The following is a 23,940-nucleotide window of genomic DNA, read 5'->3' as shown; positions in this document are numbered from 1 at the left end:
CCTAGTCAGCCACGAGCGAGGCTGAACCACCTGAAGATGGCGGACAGTTGCTCCGAGGAAATAGTGTGGAATTTGCACAACGTGATCCGGCGGCAAACCCGTGAAGACTATTTACATCCGTTTTCTTGTCGAGATTGAGTCGGCTCTCTTACGTAAAGCGAAACGAAAAAATCGTAACAAAATGTTTTTGGCGCATTACAAGTCCGTATCAAGTAAGCGTAACATCAGACGTTAAACTAATTCAAAGGTGTACTGCTAGAATTGTAACAGGTAGATATAGCTCACAGAAAAATGTAACAGAAATGCTCTGGGAACTTAGCTGAAAGTGCTTGGAAGAAAGTAGTAGCTCTCGCCAAACCCTGTTGGGTAAATGTAGAAAACCCGTATTCGAAGACGAATACCATTATGCTGCCAGCATCGTATATCTCTCGTAGAGCTAGAGCTCACGAACAAAAGAGATGAGGGCGTGTACAGAGGCTATGAGAAAGGCCCAGTATGCGAATGGGGTGGGGAAGGAAACTGCTGACATTGGTGCGATTTACACTCTACCGCGCACTGCACGATGCACTGTGCGGAGCGCACACACGCGCCTGCCCGCCCTTCACACGACCTGGAGGGGCGCGCACACACGCACCTTCTTCCCCCACCCCCCTCCCCCCCTCCACTCCCCCCACCAACCAACTCGTGTCCTAATACAATCTAGATGGGTACTGTTTTGTAAGTAAAATTGCTTATTTCATACTGGCTTACCTGTTGTGAGTACAGTGACAAAATGATCCACGAAATGCTTCAATAATATTTATTACCTCCTGAACACCACACCACTGTTCATAATTAAAACCCGAGAAGCCTGTTACCCAAAACTTTTCCAAGGGCACAGACCTGTTAAAAAATTTTACAATAGGTAGGGTCAATAGTTCACCAAACCGTCTTTGCAGAACTTTTCTCTGTGCTTAACCTGATGCAAGTTTTGCAAGTCTGTAGCACTGTTGCACAAATTTCAGATTCCTTTATTAGCGACTGACACACCGTACAGTCAAAAGGTCTTGCCTTGAGGTGTTGTACTAACTTTATATGTAGCGTCTACGATACCTACTATTAAGATGAATCAAGTTAATGAAAGTTATTTAAATAAGTTATGAAAGGAGAAAAACATGTATAAAATTCTAATACTACGCATAGTTGCTACAGTACATATCGGCCACCTGGGTCACACTCACATGGCCCTTTTTAAGTTTAGTGCGGAACGTATGTGTTAGTGAGCCATAGCTTTGTGTAGTCATCGTTGGAGAAGACTTCTACATCAACTGTCACTAGGTAGTTACCATTTTGTAATTGGCAGGCTTAACGAGACACCAGCGTAACAATACAAAATTCCTTTCTGGAAAACTATTTAGAGCAGATAATTTAGAAGCTCACGTCTGACGGAAGTTATTTAATCTGTTTGCAGTAATTATACCTGACTTCATGGGAACTGCTATCAGTGTCCACGAGACAGTTGTCGCAACAATGGTTCTTGAAGTACATAACTAAAAGAGGCGGAAGGATTAATTATTGCAATAAAACAGGTAGAGATGCAGTCGTGTCACACCTTACGGAAAAACATTTAGCTCTCGATAGTAGCATGTAGAACTCTGGCTCAAGTCCAGAAAAATAGTTGTCCAACCGCTGAACATGTATGTGCGAGAGACTTTTTTGCTCTTGATTTTTTTTTCAGCTTGCATTTTAAAAGTTTCCAGTGATCTTTCTATGCGAAAACATTAGTACATATTTGCAACAGCCATACAAGTAATTAATTCTGACTTGGCACTGTCTATTCATAAAAAAGTGTTGGTACAGTAATACCGTCTGGGACAAGGTACCCCGACCATGTGGCCAATTGGTCCAACGTTGGGGCATTGTGGAACATAATGATTTCATCATTTAATTTAGATAAGACGTTGGTTACTTAATTAAAAATATAACGCCTTTACAGCCACAATTTATTTTAATACAAATTCCTACACCGTTAGGGAAGAAACTAAGATCATAAATTGTGTTATTGTTAAAATAAGTGAGTCAGTAATGTATACCAAAAATTTTTATCTGTGTTCGTCTGACTGCTCTCTCAAAAATACGTAAAAGAAGCCCTGTCACATCATTTTTAACACATCACAGGTGTGCTTAGTGCTTACAACTATAGCATCGAATCCGCTCATCACTTGGATTGCTGTGAATAAATACACTGATGGAAAAAAGTCGCAATTTTAAAAAATAATTCATGTAGAGTTATGAAATTTCTGGGATACATTTCTCTGGGTAACATATTTAAGTGATTGACTTTTACAAGTTCGGATGTTAATGTCAGTGCAAGATAAACCATTGCAAGTGCGAAATGCTGGTACATTAATAACCGACGTTGTTGTGGTCTTCAGTCCTGAGACTGGTTTTTGCAGCTCTCCATGCTACTCTATCCTGTGCAAGCTTCTTCATCTCCCAGTACCTACTGCAGCCTACATCCTTCTGAATCTGCTTAGTGTATTCATCTCTTGGTCTCCCTCTACGATTATTACCCTCCACCCTGCCATCCAGTACTAAATTGGTGATCCCTTGATGGCTCAGAACATGTCCTACCAACCGATCCCTTCTTCTAGTCAAGTTTTGCAACAAACTCCTCCCCAATTCTATTCAATACCTCCTCATTAGTTTTATGATCTACCCCATCTAATTTTCAACATTCTTCTATAGCACCACATTTCGAAAGCTTCTATTCTCTTCTTGCCTAAACTATTTATGGTCCAGGTTTCACTTCCATACATGGCTATACTCCATACAAATACTTTCAGAAATGACTTCCTGACACTTAAATTTATACTCGATGTTAACAAATTTCTCTTCATCAGAAACGCTTTCCTTGCCATTGCCAGTCTACATCTTATATCCTCTCTACTTCTACCGTCATCAGTTATTTTGCTTCCCAAATAGCAAAAGTCCTTTACTACTTTAAGTGTCTCATTTCCTAATCTAATTCCCTTAGCATCACCAGACTTAATTCGACTACATTCCATTATCCTCGTTTTGCTTTTGTCGATGTTCATCTTATACCCTACTTTCAAGACACTGTCCATTCCGTTCAACTGCTCTTCCAAGTCCTTTGCTGTCTCTGACAGAATTACAATGTCATCGGCGAACCTCAAAGTTTTTATTTCTTCTCCGTGGATTTTAATACCTACTCCGAATTTTTCTTTTGTTTCCTTCACTGCTTGCTCATTATACAGATTGAATAACATTGGGGAGAGGCTACAACCCTGTCTCACTCCCTTCCCAACCACTGCTTCCCTTTCATGACCCTCGACTCTTATAACTGCCATCTGGTTTCTGTACAAATTGTAAATAGTCTTTCGCTCCCTGTATTTTACCCCTGCCACCTTCAGAATTTGAAAGAGAGTATTCCAGTCAACACTGTCAAAAGCTTTCTCTAAGTCTACAAATGCTAGAAACGTCGGTTTGCCTTTCTTTAATCTAGCTTCTAAGATAAGTCGTAGGGTCAGTATTGCCTCACGTGTTCCGACATTTCCACGGAATGCAGACTGATCTTCCCCGAGGTCGGCTTCTACTAGTTTTCCCATTCGTCTGTAAAGAATTCGCGTTAGTATTTTGCAGCCGTGACTTATTAAACTGATAGTTCGGTAATTTTCACATCTGTCAACACCTGCTTTCTTTGGGATTGGAATTATTATATTCTTCTTGAAGTCTGAGGGTTTTTCGCCTGTCCCATACATCTTGCTCACCAGATGATAGAGTTTTGTCAGGAATGGCTCTCCCAAGGCTGTCAGGAGTTCTAATGCAATGTTGTCTACCCCCGGGCCCTTGTTTCGACTTAGGTCTTTCAGTGTTCTGTCAATCTCTTCAAACAGTATCGTATCTCCCATTTGATCTTCATCTACATCCTCTTCCATTTCCATAATATTGTCCTCAAGTATATCGCCCTTGTATAGACCCTGTATATACTCCTTCCACCTTTCTGCTTTCCCTTGTTTGCAATAACCGATGTAACCGCTAGAATGTTGAATGCAAGCTGTAAAGCTGCACGCCTTGTGTTGTGCAGCCGCAGAATTTCAATTTGTGGGACGGAGTTGGACACCTGTTGCACTTGGTCGGTCAGTATAGGGAATGTTAATGCTGTTTATGGATGACGCAGGGGCTGTCGTCCTTTGATGTGCCATATTTACTCAATGGGGGCTAGATATGGTGATGAAGTAGGCCAAGGCTCGACAGTGGTATATGGTCGAGCGTTATCTAGATGGAAGAAACCTGCGTACGAATGGAAGCACAGCAGGTGGAACTGCCAAACTAACCTGCAGATTTGCAGCCAGAGTGCTGGGAGCCGTCCCTGAAGTCAGCAGCTGGCCGTGTCTCCGTGGTGAAGGCTGCTGCACGCCTCTCGGTCTTCTTGCTACCGTATGTTCTCGTGACTGCCGCTGCCAGCGTTCATCTGCATTCCTGCCAAACGTTTCTGCCATTCCACAGAAGGAACAACCAGCTTCTCGTAGCCCTGTTACACGACCTCGTTCGAAGTCAGTGAAGTGTTGGTAATGACGTCTTTGTAGCCTTAAAGGCATACTTTACCAACAACAGCTCACCACGTCAAGTTTCGAAGGTAACTAACGCTCACGACCGTTGCAGCGTGTATTTAAAGCAAACCTGATTCGCACCCTCGTGCTGACGCTGCCGGCACCTATCGTATGCGACCGGTGCGAGTGTCGGATCAACATCATCTTTCAGCTGTAGATACCCGCCAACCATCTTTCGTTTATGCCGCACAACTTCCGCTTGGTGTTGCAGTTTTTTTCCCCCGTCGATGTAGTCTGACGCCTGACACAGGGCATCCGCATCCTCGTCTCCTTCATCTCCAAGAACCTTCTTAAGAATGCCTGCTGTCTTTCCTGGTTTTATCTTGTCATTTAGCTTCACACGTCTCTTGCTTCAGAACGTATGTTTTCGCACAGAACATCAAATTTCTCTGTCTGTGGAAGCTTGTTGCTGGCAAAGTTGCGTGTCTTTGGGTGGAATGTCTGTCAGAAATTACTGAACTTGTTTGCTGTATTTTTTCCTTGGTGACGGTTTCTCAAATGGCTTGACATCTTTAAGCGCTGGGAAGCCGGTTGGTCACGTTTTGATGTTTAATTTAACTGGAGCTTGTGGAGGTATGTTCCGTTTATGCAATTAATTGAAGACAGTTTGTTTAATGCCGTACGCGTTTCGCTTCTTTTATTTGGGAAGCATCTTCAGTGGCGATTTCCACCGCCGTTAACTCGTGCGTGTGGTTCTGGAGATGTATTCGTTAGTTTCCATGCGCCATGCGATTTATGGCGTTCTTTCACCTACATTTGCCACATCGCATATATCACTTCCACTTTCCGTTTTTTTGATCAACATATGTTGATGCAAACTAACGAATACATCTCCAGGACCACACCCATGAGTTAACAGCGCTGATAATCGCCACTGAAGATGCTTCCCAAATAAAAGACGCGAAAGCGTATGGCAATAAACAAACTGTCTTCAATTGGTTGCATAGACGGAACGTACTTCCACGAATTTAAAGCAACTAAGGAAAGACTGAAAGCACAAAAAATGACGTTCAACAGGTGTTATTACTGACAGCGAGCAGTTGAAGACCAGCTTCAGCAGTTAAACCACAACCAACAACATTAGAATCGGTCTGTTACGTAAGAAGGCAGAAGATTACAATGCCCCTATTTTAGAAGGGATTTATCTGTCTCTTTGAATCCAGCCTATGTATTTCTGGGCATAATTGTTTTTAGTAGTGTAGTTTTCACGATCCCTGGGATGTTGCCTATTATAATCACTTGGTTGTTTTCTGTCATCCATGCGTCATCGCATGCAGAGTTTACAAACCTCTTAACGGGACCATAAACACTTCTGTGTAAAGGCTGTAATTTGTGGCAATAGTGATCTGGAAAAGACTAAAGTGTGATGTAATTTTTCTTGCAAAAATATAATACATCAATGTGTGAATAGGAAATATGTTGCTCATTTAGTACCAAGCAACGATGGTCTTTGGAGCAGGGAACATGTGATACAAAAAGTTGCATGTATTTCAAGAAGCTGGTTTGTTCATTCATACTGAGGGATGGGCACTACATTTGCTTCCAAAAAGACCGTCTCTGATAGAATGGGGCTGCAAATTAATTCCACGCAATATGAACAATGGACACGCCATTTTCAGTTGCAAAAAGAGTTAAAGCCATAGTGATAAGTGATCCTCCTTCAGCAGATGTCACCCGCCCTTGATGACGTAATCCCCTTCGAGTGACTATTCTGTCAGGCCTGTGGACTGTGGTTCAAAATGGCTCTGAGCACTATGGGACTTAACTTCTGAGGCCATCAGTCCCCTAGAACTTAGAAGTACTTAAACCTAACTAACCTAAGCACATCACACACATCCATGCCCGAGGCAGGATTCGAACCTGCGACCGAAGCGGTCGCGCGGTTCCGGACTGTAGCGCCTAGAACCGCTCGGCCATTCCGGCCGGCATGGATTGTGGTGATTCCAGTTTAACCAACGTTCCAGGTCTCATGAGGGATCCGTTTCAGTTTCTGAATATGTTGCAGTACCTCTTACCACGTTTTTCTAGGACTGTTAATATCTTTGCTCACTTCCGTACGAGATCCTTCATTCCGTTTAAGTTCTATTACTGCTAATCTCATAGTTGCTTCAGAAACATTACCTATTTTAATTTTATTTTTATGATTTCTGACCATTCTAAAAACAAAACAGCAGGAAGACAATGAGTAAAAACATGACAACATTAGAAGATACACATAGATGAGATACTTAAAATTATACGTCCTTCAGTCTCCCATAAGTAATCATTTCCAATTTATATTACAGTGATATTAGTCGAATACTTCATGATTGGTTATGAGTTTTGTAACAAAAAAGATAAAAATCGAACATTGCATACATATTTCGGGTGTAAAATCAATGCAGGACACAATTATCTTACGTGAGAATTGCATTAGATACAATTTAGACCTCGACTACCTTGGTTCTATTAAAATTAATAAGAGTACTTAGAAAATGACTGCGGGGAACGTTGGTCTTGCGGGCCGACGTGTCCGTATTTAAGTGCACCGTAGTATATCATCGCCATATTGGAATAATTTTAATTCGCTTACGAAAATATTTGTAACAGTAATCGCTGTATACGGCGTCAAAACAATCATTAACCTAAGGAGTATAATCGTTGTACTAACTTGTTTAGTAAGAGCATTGTGTTGGAGCGAACAACAAAACATCTCGACCAAACGAAATTGCCTTTCACAACAAGAAAACAGAACAACAATAAATAAGAAACGTAAGTCCCGTGTTAAAACATTGAAACTCGGAGCTATAGCAGCGTCTCAAGTGTATGGAGATGAACTAAAGGTTGCGTCCCCTGTAGCTTATGTAGATTTTTTTTGTTCTTTGAATTTTATTTATACGTATCTTCCGAACTTGCAAAGCTACGTTTTTGCCTAGCATCAGAGAAAAACAATTTAAACGTAGCTATAACATACTGCAATACCGTACAGCAGTGTCTTTAACTCATGTTTATCACAAATGAACGGTATTTTTTAATTCATATACCAAACTGATAATGCAGATCTACGGAAAATAACTTACGAAGGTGAATGGAAGTATATTTCATCATATGTAGAGGCAGGTTAATTTGAATAATTTATTAATCTACTAAAACAAGACTTTGATTTCTGTATTTGATCTTTATATTTTTCGTGTCTTATGGAAGTTCACTCGACGGGAAGTAAAACACCGGTTTACCTTCTTGCATGTTCAAGCTGCAGATAATATACCGTATTATTGCGTTCTCCTGGAGACACGCAGAAGGTGAATTAACCCGATTTAATCGTGAGCGATAGGCCTATTACGTTCCTTTAGTCGACACATTGTCTGCCCCCCACGTGCCTATTGTTAACAATTTGCGAAACTATGGTATTGAGAATTTGTCATAAAATGTAAGAAATGTCCTTTACCATAGCTTTACAACAGTAACCGTGGTATAAACATCTGATTTTTACAGGTGAAAACCTGCTAATGCATGCTTTCTCCAACTGACCTTTATCACAGAATTAAGAGAAATGCTGGACTTACAGCAGCTTCAAATAGCTTTCATTTCGATGATTAGAAATAGCACACTACCACCAAAAAAATCAGTAGAAGTAGACGAAGCATGTAGGCCTACTTGTTATCTAAAATTTGTTCCAACTGTGTGCATATGTCAGGAAACTTGCATAATTAACCATTGACGTACTTTAAAATGTTCCTATACCTTAAAAGAGTAAATGCTTCAACACAAAAGCTGACACACAACATCAAGAGAAAAGTACCACAAAGGGAATGGGGACAAAAGCAATTACCTAAAAACAAAAATTAACTTTATTTTTATTTTTTAAGTCCACAGTAAAATTTATCTCTGAAGTGTCAAACACCTTTAAACTTTTTATTCAGTTTCTTCTTAACCACGTTTATTCTTTTATTATAGGCAGGGTGCTTTCAATCTCTGACATACTTGTAAAATGAAATGGTACACATTTTCTTAACATATATTGTTCAGAAAAGTGGGCGCTACTAACTATTATCCCTTCTGGAATTCAAACAATGAATAGAGTCTATCTTCCGATTTTTCCTGCTGCCGATATTTATCCAACAGTGCGTGCAACTGACAGTGAACATTCGTTAAAAGGACATTAGGCTGTCACTACAGCTACAGATATTCGCGTTTAGGTTATGACATGTTTGATATGCCTGCCATCATTGGCAATGATGTGGCGCATACGAATAGCGACATTCTGTATGACCCGCTGAAGTGTCGGAACATCTGTGCTACCGATGACCTCCTGGGTGGCAGTTTTCAGTTCAGCAGTGGTTTGGGATTATTGCTGTACACCTAGTCTTTAATACAGCCCCACAATAGGAGTCACATGTGTTCGGATCCGGAGAATATGGCGGCCAAACGAGGCCCACGGCAGTGGCCTCCGGGTACCCATGATCCAGGATGCGGTCCCCAAAGCGCTCCTCCAGGACATCAAACACTCTCCTGTTTCGATGTAGTCGAGCTCCGTCTTGCACGAACCACATGAGGTCGAAATCAGTGTAGCTTTGGATAACGCGGGTGAAATCGTCTTCCAAAAGCTTCACGTACCGTTCGGTAGTCACCGTGCCATCGACGAAAGTCGCACTGATTATTCCGTGACTGGACACTGCACACCACACAATCACCCGTTGAGGTGAAGAGACTTCTCGATCGCGAAATGCGGATTCTCAGTCCCCAAATGCGCCGGTCTTGCTTATTGGTGAACCCATTCAAATGAAAGTGAGGCTTCGTCGCTAAAGCAAACCCTAATACACATACTAATTCCCATCATGCCCCGCGGCCAACCGTGTAGTTTGAACGTCCTAACGCACCCTGTACGATCCTCTGTGGGTGTTTGTGAAAACGGAATTGTTTTTACAGCCATCACAGTCGGTTTCAGGCGTTCCACACATGTTTGCAGAATGTAACCAGCTACGTGTGCGAATGCTTGTCTGTCATTCCTTGCACCAGCCACTTCACCACCAGCTGCGCTATTAGCAAGGACCCTGTATAAATCATCTTCATCGACTGTGCAGTCGTCTTTTGTGGAATGAGGAAAGCTGTCTTTTGAGATCCCAGATATTGCATGCTTCTATCATCCTAATGAATTTGCAGGTAGGGACATGTTTTCGATTATAAGTGTTTTGAGCGCTGCTTTGAACTGAAAGCCGGTCGGATTGGTGTTTGAAACACCATGTTGCCTCGCACAACAAAAAACGTTGTCCAGCGGGTATTGATTGGTGGCCCTCGTGCTTAAAAATTTGAAGTACTTTTTTAATCTGCTGAAAATCAACATCAGTGACCTTATTGTAGTTTGACAACCACTTATGAAACTGATCATTTTTGTCTTATCTCTCCCTGTTCCTAGCTCCAATACTTTCCAATTTTCCATTTCCTTTAGTACACTGTAGCAATTTTCAGTACGTGGAGACTCAAAGAGAGGGCACGTTTATAATATTGCCATCTGGTGAACGATAATAGGCGCTCTTTACTGAATCGAGCAGGCAGTCTATCTTTTGAAGAAATTGTGAAGTATACATTGCTTCTGCAGGTAATATTTTAAATGCTGCATAGTTCTCAATAACTGCAACAACTGTATGAGGAAGCTGCGCTACAGTTACATTAACTTTCATTTTAGTAAAAGAATCCTTAAAGTCAGAATGACTCCTCTGCAACTTTGACAGTCTGAAACGTTTTGTGCTGAGCCAGAAGATAAGCCCTTTGAATAAATTCAAAACTGGTCTTTTTTTAAACCTAGATCGTTTTTTATTTCCCATTAGAGAATTTATGATATTCTTTAATAGTTGTGGGACATCATAAAGCACTGCAATAGGTTCGTCACTAACAAAAAAATTAAATGGACGGGATTTAGTAGATTCCTCACTGCAGAGTTCCTTCAGTCCTCTCTGCTTGGTTGCTCCCTGGTCACAAACTGTACAAACCACCTTCAGTATAACATAGGTAATGAGAGCTTTTAAACGGTACTTGAAATCGAGTGCTGAGTGAAGTACTACACAACAACCTATTTCCAACTTTTTTGTATGCCTCTGGCCATGAATACCAATGCATGACCTGCATATACCATTGATCTCTGTAAATGTTTTATATCCCGAAACTCTGTGGTATGCGGCTTGTTCGCATCTTAATACAAACCTCTCTCCTAAGACATTTCATCAAACAACAAACAACAATATTTATCATTGTTGCACGTTGCCTCAACTTCTGCCTTTATTGCATTCGTCACTGCAGGATTCAGTCCTGGCTCAAAATGTGGAACACAGATTTCAGTTGCTTCGCAGAAGGAATGGAAAAATGAACTGACAAATACCTGTATAGACCGCTTGTGTAAGGACAGAGCAAATACTGTACCTTGCCCTCAGACGTCCATCGCCTAGCATTTGCTGGCTGCTTATGAAATCCCTGGCAACAGAATTTAAATTGTTTTCCATTAAAGAGAACGTTTGCTATCACACAAATATTTGAGTGTTTTTGTTCATTTTTCCCATAATGTAGATTTGTTCTAAGTTGTGCTAGCCTTCTTAAAGTATTCCTATGAATCTTACACATTTCCGATTTTCGAATACTTAAGTCTGGTTTTGAAACTCCTGTACCAAAAACTCCACTTTCCTCATTAAAAGGCATTTCAGCTAAGCATGCATACCCCCGATCTGTAGATTAATCTTGAAGGGGGCCAAAAAATTTATCACCCAAAGAATTACACTGTTGAGCACAGCTTGTGCTTGTTTAATTCGCTACTACCATTTTCACTTCTGGTATAAGGAGCTGCATAATCACTTGCCACAACACAGTCAGTGTTTGGTAATTCACTAACACTAGTATTCACCTGACCCGTTTCTGATGTAGCAGCGACATAATGAACACATACCAGATGTTTTGGAAACACGCCCCTGTTTAGCTTCTACCTAGTTTCATTGATCAAGCCTTCTTCAGAGAAATGGTCATCACTAACAAAAGCACTAGCAGAGTTCACATCAGGTGGCAGCTCACTAAACGCTTTTCCACTGCAGAAGTGACTCTTGAAGTTGTCTGGGAAACCTGTAGAAATGCTTGCTGTTAACTTCCCCTGCTTAACCTACGTAAAATCCAGATGAACAGCTCGGAAATTTACAGGAATATTTCAACGTCAGTTGAAATATTTCAACGTCAGAATGTCCCACATACGATGTGGGACATTCTGAAAAACACAAAATTCCTTATTGCATTCTCTAGAATAACTGTTATCTTACCATAGTATTAATAGTGAACATTTTCTCAACTGTAATTCCCTCCAGTTCCACGATAAAGCTTGTGAAATTTTAAGTACACAATCCTATTATAACGACGATGTAACAAAATATAACTCGCAGTATGCAGATATGAAGTGAGAAAAAGACTACATAAACGAACAAAACTCCAGAATTGCATGCATAACTACACAACTGAATCAGCCTCTATTGGGTCACACTGCGTGGGGTCCAATCAGCCAGTTACATGGTTTCATGACTTTTCTGGCGCCTCTAATGGTCTGGAGATGAACGTTTCGACGTGACACTCAACTTATTTCTAACGTCATATCATAAATGATTCATGTCACTGAGGATTCTCTCCACATACGCATTGCTGCATGGAGCCGCCATTAGCCATCTGATACTTTTGTAAATCGATAAATAAATTAGTGATATGAATAGAATTCTAAAAATACCGAGCCAGTCATACTTCAGTACAGAACAGCGAACGTGGGGCTGAAATACCGAACAGTTCGATAAAAAACCGAGCACTTGGCAACCGAGAATCTAGCGGTGGTTTAAATAATACCAGTCGACCATGACCAATGCGCCCAGGTCTGCCCTATCTAGTAGATGATGATGTGGTGGTCCATGCTATACAGTCTTCTTACAGCTGTTGCTAAGGAAACAGCAATTGCTGAGGTAAAAAGAGTCATAGGTACTTATTTAAAGTGACTGACTGCAACAAATGGCGATGAGTGAAGTCTTCAATGACAACCTTCGTAGCCTCTTATCGAGACACTATTCACAAAACGAAAAGAAGTTCTGGTCGTGTGTAGCAGATTTCAGTGGCACGGAACATCGTGCACAGAGACTCGTGGATGACACAGGAACTGACACTGAGCTTGGCAATGCGAAGCAGAGTTGCTGAATTCCATTTTCAAATTTCCTTTAATTGCATGAGTGCTGAATAAATTTAATTCTCGCATTACTGCAGAAATGAGTGGTACATACATTAGTGTTAAGGTTGTTTAGAAATCGCTGAAACCGCTAGAATTGGTCCCAGGGCCTAATGTACCCGTTCTCGAATTCTATGTAGAAATTGCGACTGAGTTAGATCCTATTTCAACCACAGTAATCCATAGATGTTTTGAACAAAGTGGTGTGTTGGAGGAAAGCACAGCTCATAACCGTGGGCGTCAAGTATAGCAGAAGTGATCCAAAAAAGTAATATTGAATATCTTTTTCGTTTTTTCATCTATTTGTTGCGAAATCGTAAACACTTTTGAGCCCAAACATGAAACGAAATGCCGGCCGGTGTGGCCGTGCGGTTCTAGGCGCTTCAGTCTGGAACCGCGCGACCGCTACGGTCGCAGGTTCGAATCCTGCCTCGGGAATGGATGTGTGTGGTGTCCTTAGGTTAGTTAGGTTTAATTAGTTCTAAGTTCTAGGCTACTGATGACCTCAGAAGTTATGTCGCATAGTGCTCAGAGCCATTTGAACCATGAAACGAAATGAGCGTACGGCATTGCTGGCCGGCAGGTCGACGCCACATCGGGCTACTCGCGTGCCGGTGCCGAGGGTGGAATCATGATGAGCATAACACGACACGACACCCAGTGCACGAGCGGAGAAAACCTCCAACCCGGCCGGGAATCGAACCCTGCATGGGAGGCAAGCACGTTACCACCCAGCTAAGCAGGCGGACTGGCTAAACATAATGCGGTACCTCAGACAAAATGGATGTCTCCATGTAAACTGTGACTGATTCCAAAACATTGCTCATGTATACCACAACTCTCACATGCCATCCTAAAACACGTGGATCACGCCTCTCACGTAAATGCAGTATTTATCGGCTTTGGAAAAACTTTTGACACATACAACAACAACGCTTATTGGCGAATGTAATAGGGGTGTTAACAGAATTTACAGTGGATTGCGGATTTCTCGGTAGGGAGAAATCTTATCTTCGATGTACACTCATCGACAGATAATCACACAATTTCAGATGTGCTCGTCGGAAGTGTGGCAGGAGCCTTCCTGACCATTTATTAGTATATTAGCAGTAACCTTAGATAACTGCAAATGGTGTAGTTGTCTGTACAGGATGTCACATATAATACAGTAACTTATTGCACCATTCGACGGTAATGTTATTTGAATATCGTTACGTCTTTAGTGTGGTGTGATTTATGATGAGACCTGTTTAAGCCGACAACTTGAATTTTTGTGAGAAAGTGATCGTCCGTAGGGGTGGTCTGCTTAAAAGGTGGTCGAGGTAAAATGTGATGTTGGCAGCATCGCACAGGTGAGTGGGGATGTTTATTGATTGATTGCCACCTTCTTCTTCTCCAGCGTCCACATTTTGAGAAGACTGGAAACCAGAATTAACGATGCTTTTCTAATTGTTTTGTTTTTCACTTCATTCCACGCACCTTTAATCCAGCTGACAGCATCAGCCACGGTCATAGACTTAGCTGAGTTATACACGGATGTGGCGTTGTCCATTTTCGCAGCTAGGGAACACAGAAGTTTCTTTCGGCAATATGATTTAAAAGACCGGAGCACTCCTTGGTCAAGAAGCTGAACACACAATGTTCTGTTGGCAAGAAAAAAAGATATACTTCCACATCTGATAACTTTTCGCTGCAGTGACATGGTGCGCTATCAACGAAAAGTTAGATGTTACGTTTCTGAATTCTCGTTTCTTAATTTACATTATTCAGTCGAGAATGCAAAATGTCAGACTCATCATCCATGCAGTGCCCCCCCCCCCCCGCTCCTTTCCCCCCACCCATGCCAAGAGACACCACGCAAGGAAATGCCATGCCATTGTTTTTGAAGCACCGTGGATGATTTGTTGTATATATTGCTAGTGATTCTTTCCTTATTCACCACAGAGGTTAGCAAAAAGACCGACGGTGAATCTTTGTTTCTCCATTTTACCGCCTTTGCACTGATTAGCCTTCACAGTTAATGATTTGTCTGAAATAGCTTTAAAGAATAGGCCAGTTTCATCCATATTGTAAATATCACTGCCACAATAGCCACTTATAATTACACTAACAAGAGGACCCTCCATACTGTAAATCACGGGTTTTGATGCGCTTCAACTATGTTGTAGAGGCACTTACCCTGAGTACCTGGCTATCCGGTTTTTTTAGCGACGGGCCTTGGTTTTCGAGAAAATCGATTTTGAAGCTCATTGCGCGATTTGTATACCCGTAACATTAAGTGTGTTCCGAGCTAGTCAACATAGCGCAGCGGTAAAGGTTCACGGCTACTTCCATATGTTTTTTTATGTATCAAGAACGTCCGGAAAATTTGGCCATAACGTTCAAAAACGAGTAGACAAATTAACTGGGAAATACAGAAATGTAGCCGTGTCCTGCACGAAATCCGGGAAGTTCACGGAACTGGTGTACGAAAAAGTTTTGCGTTCTGTAATTATTCCGTACCTGGGATAGAAAAAAAAATTTTTACATCATCGATTCGTGCAGAGGGCAAACCGATTTAACTTTATGCGATCATCTATTCACTGATGAAAGGAAAGCGAGCAACTGCACCCTAAAAGTGGCCCCACCAAAGTGCACTTCTTATTGCCAGCCCTGCGATGTTAATTTTTACCGACAGGTGAAAATCTTCACGAAAATTATTCGGAATGCTCCCGACTTGAAAAGCAATAGAGAGATCGCTTGTAGGGAAGATTCGATAAAATTACATTCGCCAACCCTACATCAATTCAGCTCATCTAATTTTGAAAGCAGGATTAGATACGCATGGTTCGCATTGAAATTAGCGGATGAAAGAGAAATCTTTTTGAATGCAAAAAAATTGTCTTTCCTGGTATCGCTCATGAAGATACCGTGCGCCGGCAAGACGGTTGTTTTCATAAAATGCGCGTGGTGCTGCGAAACTTTGTGCTTCGGTTGTTTCTATGGTAAGTATCACGCACAGTATTGTTGTGGCACATCAAGCAATGTGGGCGATGAAAAGTAAGAATTTGTGATATTGTATGACAGAAAAAATTAATAACTGAATATATCTTTATAATGTCGCACACCTTACAGTGTGCCGATTTTCTTCGAAGTAAAATTGAAAAATTCGGTCGATTTTGAAGAAAAAAAGCAGGATTCGAACACGTACCTCCAGCGCGGTAGGCATGAATATTTACCGCTGTGCTACGCTGACTTTCTCGGGATACATTTCATGTTACGGGTATACAAATGCCGCAGTGAACTTCAAAATCGATTTTCTCAAAAACTAAGGCCCGTCGCTAAAAATACCGGATAGCCAGGTACTCAGGGTAAGTGCCTCTACAACATAACTGAAGCGCAGTATGGAGGGTCCCCTTGTAAGTTTCGACTTGCAGTGGGACACAACATCTTGGTCACTTCTGTACTTTCACCACAGACCGCTCAGAAAACAATACCCTGTCGAACACGAAATCAGGCCATTCAGCCGTTGGTTGCATTGAAATTAGGAATTCCAAGATCAGAAGCGAATTTAAGAGCTTTTTCTCGTAGCATTAGCCAATTAACTGGCAATCCTCTGACACGCACTCAATTAAACCCCTCTAAAACTGAATTACTGACCTCTTCAAATTGTTGCCTCCGTCTTTTCTTTGAAATTTTGTTGGCGTTTTCTCCCAATTCCTTAACATGACTACTTCGATTTGCAACTGTATTCTGTACATGGCTTTTTCCACAATTAAGCTCATTCGCTACTGGCTCTGAGATGTTCCTTTTTCACTCTAATAACACAATTTCGCTGTTCTAGTGAAAGAACAAGAAGTTTTTTTTTATTTATTTGAATTAGCGATGATTGTTCACTTCAGAGGAAAAATAAGAACTATTTGCTATTAGAAGTAAAAAGGACAATAAAATATCAGAGGTAGTTGAGCCACATTGTCGATGAGAAATCTTACTGCTCTAGAGTGTTGTCATTGCCTCTTCTATGATTAGTGCGTGGTCGTCTTAAAGGGAGGACGTTGTTAAACAGTGGTCGTTGCTCGGGAAAAGACGTGGTCATCTTAAACGTGATAACGATGCATTGTTCTTTTAGAAGTTTATTTCCGTTCCTTAAAAATATGTTCGTTTAGAGAGGGGATCGGCTTAAAGTGGCGGTCATTTCGTGAAGTTTCACTGTACGTTAAATAGTGATGTACGAATATGCAGGTTGTGTCGCGCGGAGTGGCCGTGCGGTTTGAGGCGCCATGTCACGGATTGCGCGGCCCCTCCCGCCGGAGGTTCGAGTCCTCCCAAGGGCAAAAGTGGGTTTAAGTAGTGTGTAAGTATAGGGACCGATGACCTCAGCAGTTTGGCCCCTTAGGAATTGTGTCCTAACCACTATTGCTGTGTCAGACTGTTGTTACAGAGATCTACCTGTTGCTTCCTCCATACAGACGTTTCGAATAAGTCATGCTCTGTCCATTATAATTTTTACTGTGATGAAAGTAACAGAAGCGTGTAACCTTTTTTTATCTATTTAAATTTTTGCTTTTATTTCTTCTGTTTCTTCTTGCAGCTGCTATATAACTTTTGGTATTGTTTTTACAAACAGGTTGCTTTGTAATGCCCAAAGAGGCGAAATTAGCTAATCGCTAAATTGTGAAATAAAGTGAACACCTCAAAATAATACATCCTGCGCAGGAAAAAGGCCTCCCTCAAAAATTTACAGCCTCTGTGGACCCGTACAAACAGAAGATTATTAATTTCCTCATAATACGGAAGTACAAGTGAACGGATCTGCATATGTTGAATATGACGCCTTCACCAGGTTCTTTTGCAGCCTATATTCAGAAAACAAGTTGAAGACCTATATTAATTGTTAATAAACGATTACATTTACACCGATAGACCAGACAAGATTGCTTGCCTCACTAACCAGCTGTCCGTCTGGTGTGTAGTCTCTCACATCGACGTTTGACCCTGCTGTCAGGATGTTGCAGCGAAACCCCGTTCTACATATACAAACATACTCTGCAAACCACTGTTAAGTGCCGTGCCAGAGGCTGCTTACTTGTTACTACAAATTGAGCTTTCTTCCGTTTTCAAAATTTCTAATCTGGAGCTTTGTACTGTGAACCTAACAATTAAACTGCAAGCTTCGAATTGTTGTTGAAAGTAGAGGGATTTGTATAAGTTAGATTTGTACTAGGTTCAGCAAATATTTAATAAAATTTGGAATAAGACATAATTGCAGTATAAACATCTTCACCCAGTGGACGAGAATTCCTGTACAATTCCTGTACAATAATTCATATGCTAGCCAATGTTCAAGCAACACTGAAAACAACGCTCATTCAGTCAACAAAGAGAGTAATTCTTTCTTTTTAGTCATGGGCCCTATTTTTATAGAAGTGGAAGTGGTTAATGTGTGTCACTGAATGTGGGTATCAGAAGAAACTGTTGATCGTCCGTGTTTGAACTTTTTACGTAAATGCAAGTCGCCTCATGGAATAGGTAATCATTACAAACCTGAAATTTGTTCGGGATCCTGTAGAAGTAAAGAAAAACGGAAGTACTGCTCAAATTAAGCGCCGCAGCTTAAAAAGAATCAAAGAGTATCCTGTACACATGAATCTCACTTATTTAAAGCACAGAGCAGACCACGCGCATTGCAAAATAGTGTATGACAATCCTAGAGTGCAGATTAAAGCTTTATGGTTAACTGTGACCATTCTTTTATTCGAATTTACAGTGTGTTATGTATTGGGCAATGATTAGTTTGGTGGAAATGTTCAAGTTATTAAGACTAAAGAAAAATCAACAGACGTTCATAGGATTTGTCGACCTTGGAAAAAGCATCCGTCTATGCCAAATGGTGTAATACGCTCGAAATTCTGAGGAAAATAGGGGCAAGTTATAGGGAGAGACGGGAACATGCATGTTCAAGAGCCAAGAGGGAATAATAAGAGGTGAAGACCAACAACGTAGTGCTCGGATTAAAAAGCCTGTAAGGCAGGGCTGTAGTCGTTCGACCCTATTGTTCAAGCTACACCTCAAAGAAGCGATGACGGGAATAAAAGAAAGGTTCAAGAGTGGAATTAAAATTCAAAGTGAAAGGATATCAGCGATAACATCCGATGATGACATTGCTATCCTCAGTTAAAGTGAAGAAAAATTACATAATATGCTGAATGCAATGGACGGTGTACCGAGTAGAGAATATAGATTGAGAATAAATGGAAGACAGACAAAAGTAATGAGAAGTAGCAGACATGAGAACAGTGAGAAAGATACCAGGATAATATCCACGAAGTAGATAAAGTTAAGAAATTCTGCTGCTTACGCAACAAAATAACCCATAGGATGGAACAAGGACATCAAAAACAGACTAGCACTGGCAAAAAGTGCATTCCTGGTCAAGAGAAGCCTATTAGTATCAAACATAGCTTAAATTTGAGGAAAAAATATCTAATTATGTACGTTTGGAGCACAGCACCATAGGGTAATGACACACTGACTGCCGGAAAACTGGAATAGAAGAAAAACGTAGCATTTGAGTTGTGGTGCTACATGCGAATGTTGAAAGTGCAGAATCTGAGTGGAAGGGAGTGTGTGGAAGACACTTATAAGGTGTCAGGGGGAAAGGGCGTCTGTCAAGACATCAGGGAACAACCTGCCCGGTACTAGAGGGAGCTGTAGAGAGTAAAAACTGTAGGGGAAGACATATATTGGAATACATCCAGCAAATAATTGAGGAAGTAGTTTGCAAGTGCTACTCCGAGATGAAGAGGTTGGCACAGGGGAGAAATTCGTGGTTCAATCCAGTCAGAAGACTAAAAAACTAGCCACATGGATTAGCTTAGATTTTAAAGAACTTAGTGACATCAGAATGGAATCTATTTTCATTTTACCAGCGTGGTGACCAGTGTTATATCGGTCCAAGTCGCAATACGGATTGGTAGATTCAATAATGTTTTATTAAAATAGACGCTACTACTATTGCTGTAGTCGGAATTGTCTAGCAATAATTCCAAATTATAATTAGTTACTGGGTGATAATATATCAAAAATGCATGAATCAGTCAACAGTTGAAAGGGTTTATTAAGATTTCACGCAACACAGAAGTCTAAATTTTTGACAAATTATGGAGTGTTGAGCTGAACACTATTACCTGTCGATTTTCTTCATTACTTATGAACATTTTCAATCAAATTCTGGATCGAACTTTTTGTGACCACACACCGTCACTTAAGTAGTTTATTTCCTGTAATCCGCAAGGTTTACACAGGTTTCTCTCAATGCAACGTCTTTTACATGGTACGTCACTCTGTAAACGTTATTATCCACTGCTCCACGACTGATGTGGCGTCGTTTATAATAGTCGAAGCAAGTCTCTCTTCCGTTTTCGTCCTAGTGTATTGTGAGTGCTAGGAAAACTATGAAAATCCCTTAACATGCCCAAACAAATCAAGAACAGCACCAAAGGACTATCTGATGTTGAGCATCTAATAGTTTTGTAATGGAGTTATTGATTTTGATGTAGTTCACGTAATATGCCTTATAGTTCTGTGGTCCATATCAGTTAATTTCCTACGTCTGCCAAAGTTATGATTGAGTTTCACTTTGCATTAACCGCGGTGTCAGTGAATTTGGTTATTTTTAACTTCTTTGAAATGCTCAGAGAAATTTTAAAACTTTTAAGTCCTAAAGTAATGCCTGAAATGGCCTCAAATCTTTTTTTGTTGCCTCTTAAAAGGGGCCTAAAATATGTTGATTCAAGGCTTTGTGATCTTAATTAATAATCTGTTTTGGAGCACCTTTTGAGACATTTGACGACCTAACATTTGTTGATATAATTTTTCATTTTGATTGTTGTACTGCTCTGAAAATACTTTCTAACGCAGTTTTTTCCACTTTTCGCAGTACTGTTTCCATTGGTGCGGAGGATGACAAGAGTAATGATGCTGCAGGAACAGGCAGCAGGGAACAATGCACGACAAACGAGGAAGCATGTTGTGGAAATAAAAGTGGTATAATGCCTATGGGGCACGGATGTAGCATCTGCAAGAAGACGTTTGCACAGTTGCAGGAAATGAAGGAGCACACGCACGTGGACAGACGTGAACGCCTGCGTTCGTGCAGTGTGTGCAACAAAACATTCACAACAGGCGCCAATCTAAAGAGACACTTCAGAGTGCACACTGGTGAACGCCCATTCAGCTGTAGCGTTTGCAACAAGACGTTCATACAAAATGGAGATCTGAAGAAGCATTCGTGGTTGCACACTGGCGAACGCCCATTCAGCTGCGTGGTTTGCAACAAGGCATTCGTACAAAATAGTGACCTGAAAAAGCATTCACGGTTGCATACTGGTGAGCGCCCCTACAACTGTGAATTCTGTCATAAGAGATTCAGAAACATAAGCAACTTGAGGGAACATTCGCGAGTGCATACTGGTGTAAAACCATACAACTGCAACATTTGTCAAAAGAAATTCTCATATGAGAGCAACTTGAGAAAACACTTACTGCTTCACATGAGGAAATGCCCAAATACTTGAGAAGTGTTTCCAAAGACATTCACAACGAGCTGCAATGGGATAACATGTCAGTTTCGCACACGTATCATATCAGCACAGCCTATAAATATACTTTAAACTGATGAACACAGTTGTCGATGTGACTGTATCATAAGAAGTTCTAGAGCAGAAATGGCTTATCAGTGTGTGAAATTTCACATCCGGTATGTTCATATGTCTGCTTGTCCTGTAGGGTCATGAGAAATAGCGATAAAGTTTTGATTATCACATATAAAAATAAAGTTGTGTAATTAATGTGGTGTTTGCATGTACTGCTGTTGTTCAGAACGGTTATTGCCTTTTCTTTACCAAATTTGTTACTGACTTTGTAATATTAAATATCTGATTTTACTCCAGCATGAGACGTGAACTCGGATATTGAAGTAAATGAAATATCAAAGTAAAGCTCCAAATTACTATTGACACTACACTTCCAAACAAAACAGTTCAACAAATCCAGAAGCCATTTGTTCTAAACAACCAAAACGTGGCCCACATATGAGAAGGCCAGCTAGCAAGCAAGCAGATGAGAGATATCTACATAAATAATATTATGACTTGAGCATATGAGACAACTACATACGTACCATTTCTTGTATGTTTGGTCGTAACACTTTAGAAATAAAGATAGGCAGGCTGAGATGATTACCATAGTTCCTCATTGTATCTTCAAGACACACATACCAAATAGGTCCACTGTATATGACTGAATGCTACATATTAACTGTAGGACCTTGTAGCAGCTGAAAGGAACCTATGACCAAATTTCCTCATATTCTCAGACCTTGCAAGTGTGCTGTGGTCACTGCGCGATATGCGTCCAGAAGATAGAACCGTGCAATGAAACCCAACACGGTGATACGTCTAGTGTAAAATCAAAAATGTATAGCTCTTAACTGAGAGAAGTACACTAAGAGCTATTAATTAAGTGACGTAGTCTCTTCTACTACAATTTAAGAATGTGGCGTTTGCTTATCTGGTGCAACAACATTTGTCCATCACTTTCAACTGAAGTACCAGTAGCACGTATTGAAGTTGAGGTGTCACTATCTTAGTATTAGCAGTTCAGTTTAAAATTGTGCTTGATGTTTTGATATAAGAGTGGTGCGAAGATTTTGTAGAAATGAGCTTTCCACTTTAGGTGATAATGACACGTGTATGAAGAGGTTGTGCAAATCTGTATCACTGTGCATCTTGTTGGAAAAGAGATTTCATTATGTCTCAGAATAGTTGAGTCACATTTAATTTCCACAGTGATCAGCTACTGGTAACTAACTCATTGTTTTGGTCATTTTGCAGCATTTCATGTTACATATATAATTACTAAGATGAGCTAATTTTTGACAGAAGGGTGTGTGTGTGTGTGTGTGTGTGTGTGTGTGTGTGTGTGTGTGTGTGTGTGTAGTACCATTAAAATTCGTTTCCCCTAAGGTTATCAGCAGTTTTGAAATTTCAGGCTTTGCTGCAGCAAAATGTACAAATGCTTGTGGTACTTTTGCATATCTCTAGCTAAAATACGTAACAAAGTTTATTTTCTGCGTGATACGGCTGTAACATTGTCTTTCAACAAAATGAAATAAACAAATAATCTCAAAAAAATCGAAGGAATTACTTAAAATTCATCATACTAGCTGTCATCCATTAGGTGCGAGCAGGTGGCAGTTCAGTTTTTTAGTATGACCTAAAAATCCATACAATTGAGGTGCGCATATGCTTTGTTCAGAATTAAGCATAGAAAGTAGAAGGAAATCCATGTGAAGTAATTCATATTTCTGTGGTTATTATGAGGTTTAACGTATGTTTACACCAATATAACTTATACATAACTGTCCTACACACGTAGTCATTATTGGAAAGCCAATATTTATTTGTTAGAAAGTACATTAAACAAATGGCTTCCATAATTGGCGTGCATTGTGGAACACATTAACGAAATCTACTCGTTACTCTCTAAATCGTTTCTTGGCCATTAGCTCTTCGTGTATTGCGATTCTCAATCCACCTGTGCTGTGAAGCCTCTGTGAAAATATGATGGGCTTGAGATAAATCCAGAGAAAAAAATCATGTGCTGGAAGATCAGATGACATCACTGACCATGGGATGCACCAAATCGTGAGAGTAATCTATAATATATCCATTTTATTGGTTGTTGAGCTCCGTCGGTCTTAAGAAATACAGCAACCTGCCACATTTTTATGTATTTTTATTTAAATCAACGCGTTTCGGACTTTCACCCATTTTCAGTTGGCACATTACATATTTCAGTATTCAGTTAGGACATCGTAAGTTGGATGCTGCAGTTGACCTGTGCAAAAGAACAATTCTCTTTAGCTACAGCTACTTCGCGAGTTGTATATATATGATATTTTACTCGTTAGATATACTTCCTTGCTACTCTGCTTCTTCTTTCGGTTTTCGCTTTTGTGATCGTTGCACAAACAATTTTTCATTTATATGTTGCACAAAAACAGTGCAGTATCCACCATACTGTCGACTGAAATCTTTGTTTACATCGGAAAATTATGTCTGTGTCCAAGGACGC

General features: G+C 40.5%; 1 protein-coding gene across 2 annotated transcripts in view; it reads left to right on the top strand.

Moving 5' to 3' along the window:
- LOC126210368 (zinc finger protein 596-like) overlaps positions 1–21,620 on the top strand; it is a 206,381-nt gene extending 184,761 nt beyond the window's left edge. Inside the window, exon 7 of one of the 2 annotated variants that reach the window (XM_049939586.1) lies at positions 20,744–21,620. In XM_049939586.1, the coding sequence (XP_049795543.1) occupies positions 20,744–21,380 (637 nt within the window). In that variant the 3' untranslated portion in view covers positions 21,381–21,620. The remainder of the gene's footprint in view (positions 1–20,743) is intronic. The other variant, XM_049939591.1, reaches the window with a different exon arrangement.
- The last annotated feature ends 2,320 nt before the right edge of the window (positions 21,621–23,940 follow it).

Source organism: Schistocerca nitens, chromosome 10 (genome assembly GCF_023898315.1).
Source record: "Schistocerca nitens isolate TAMUIC-IGC-003100 chromosome 10, iqSchNite1.1, whole genome shotgun sequence".
In the NCBI taxonomy this organism is placed as follows: domain Eukaryota; kingdom Metazoa; phylum Arthropoda; class Insecta; order Orthoptera; family Acrididae; genus Schistocerca; species Schistocerca nitens.
This window is presented reverse-complemented; position numbering and strand designations above follow the sequence as displayed.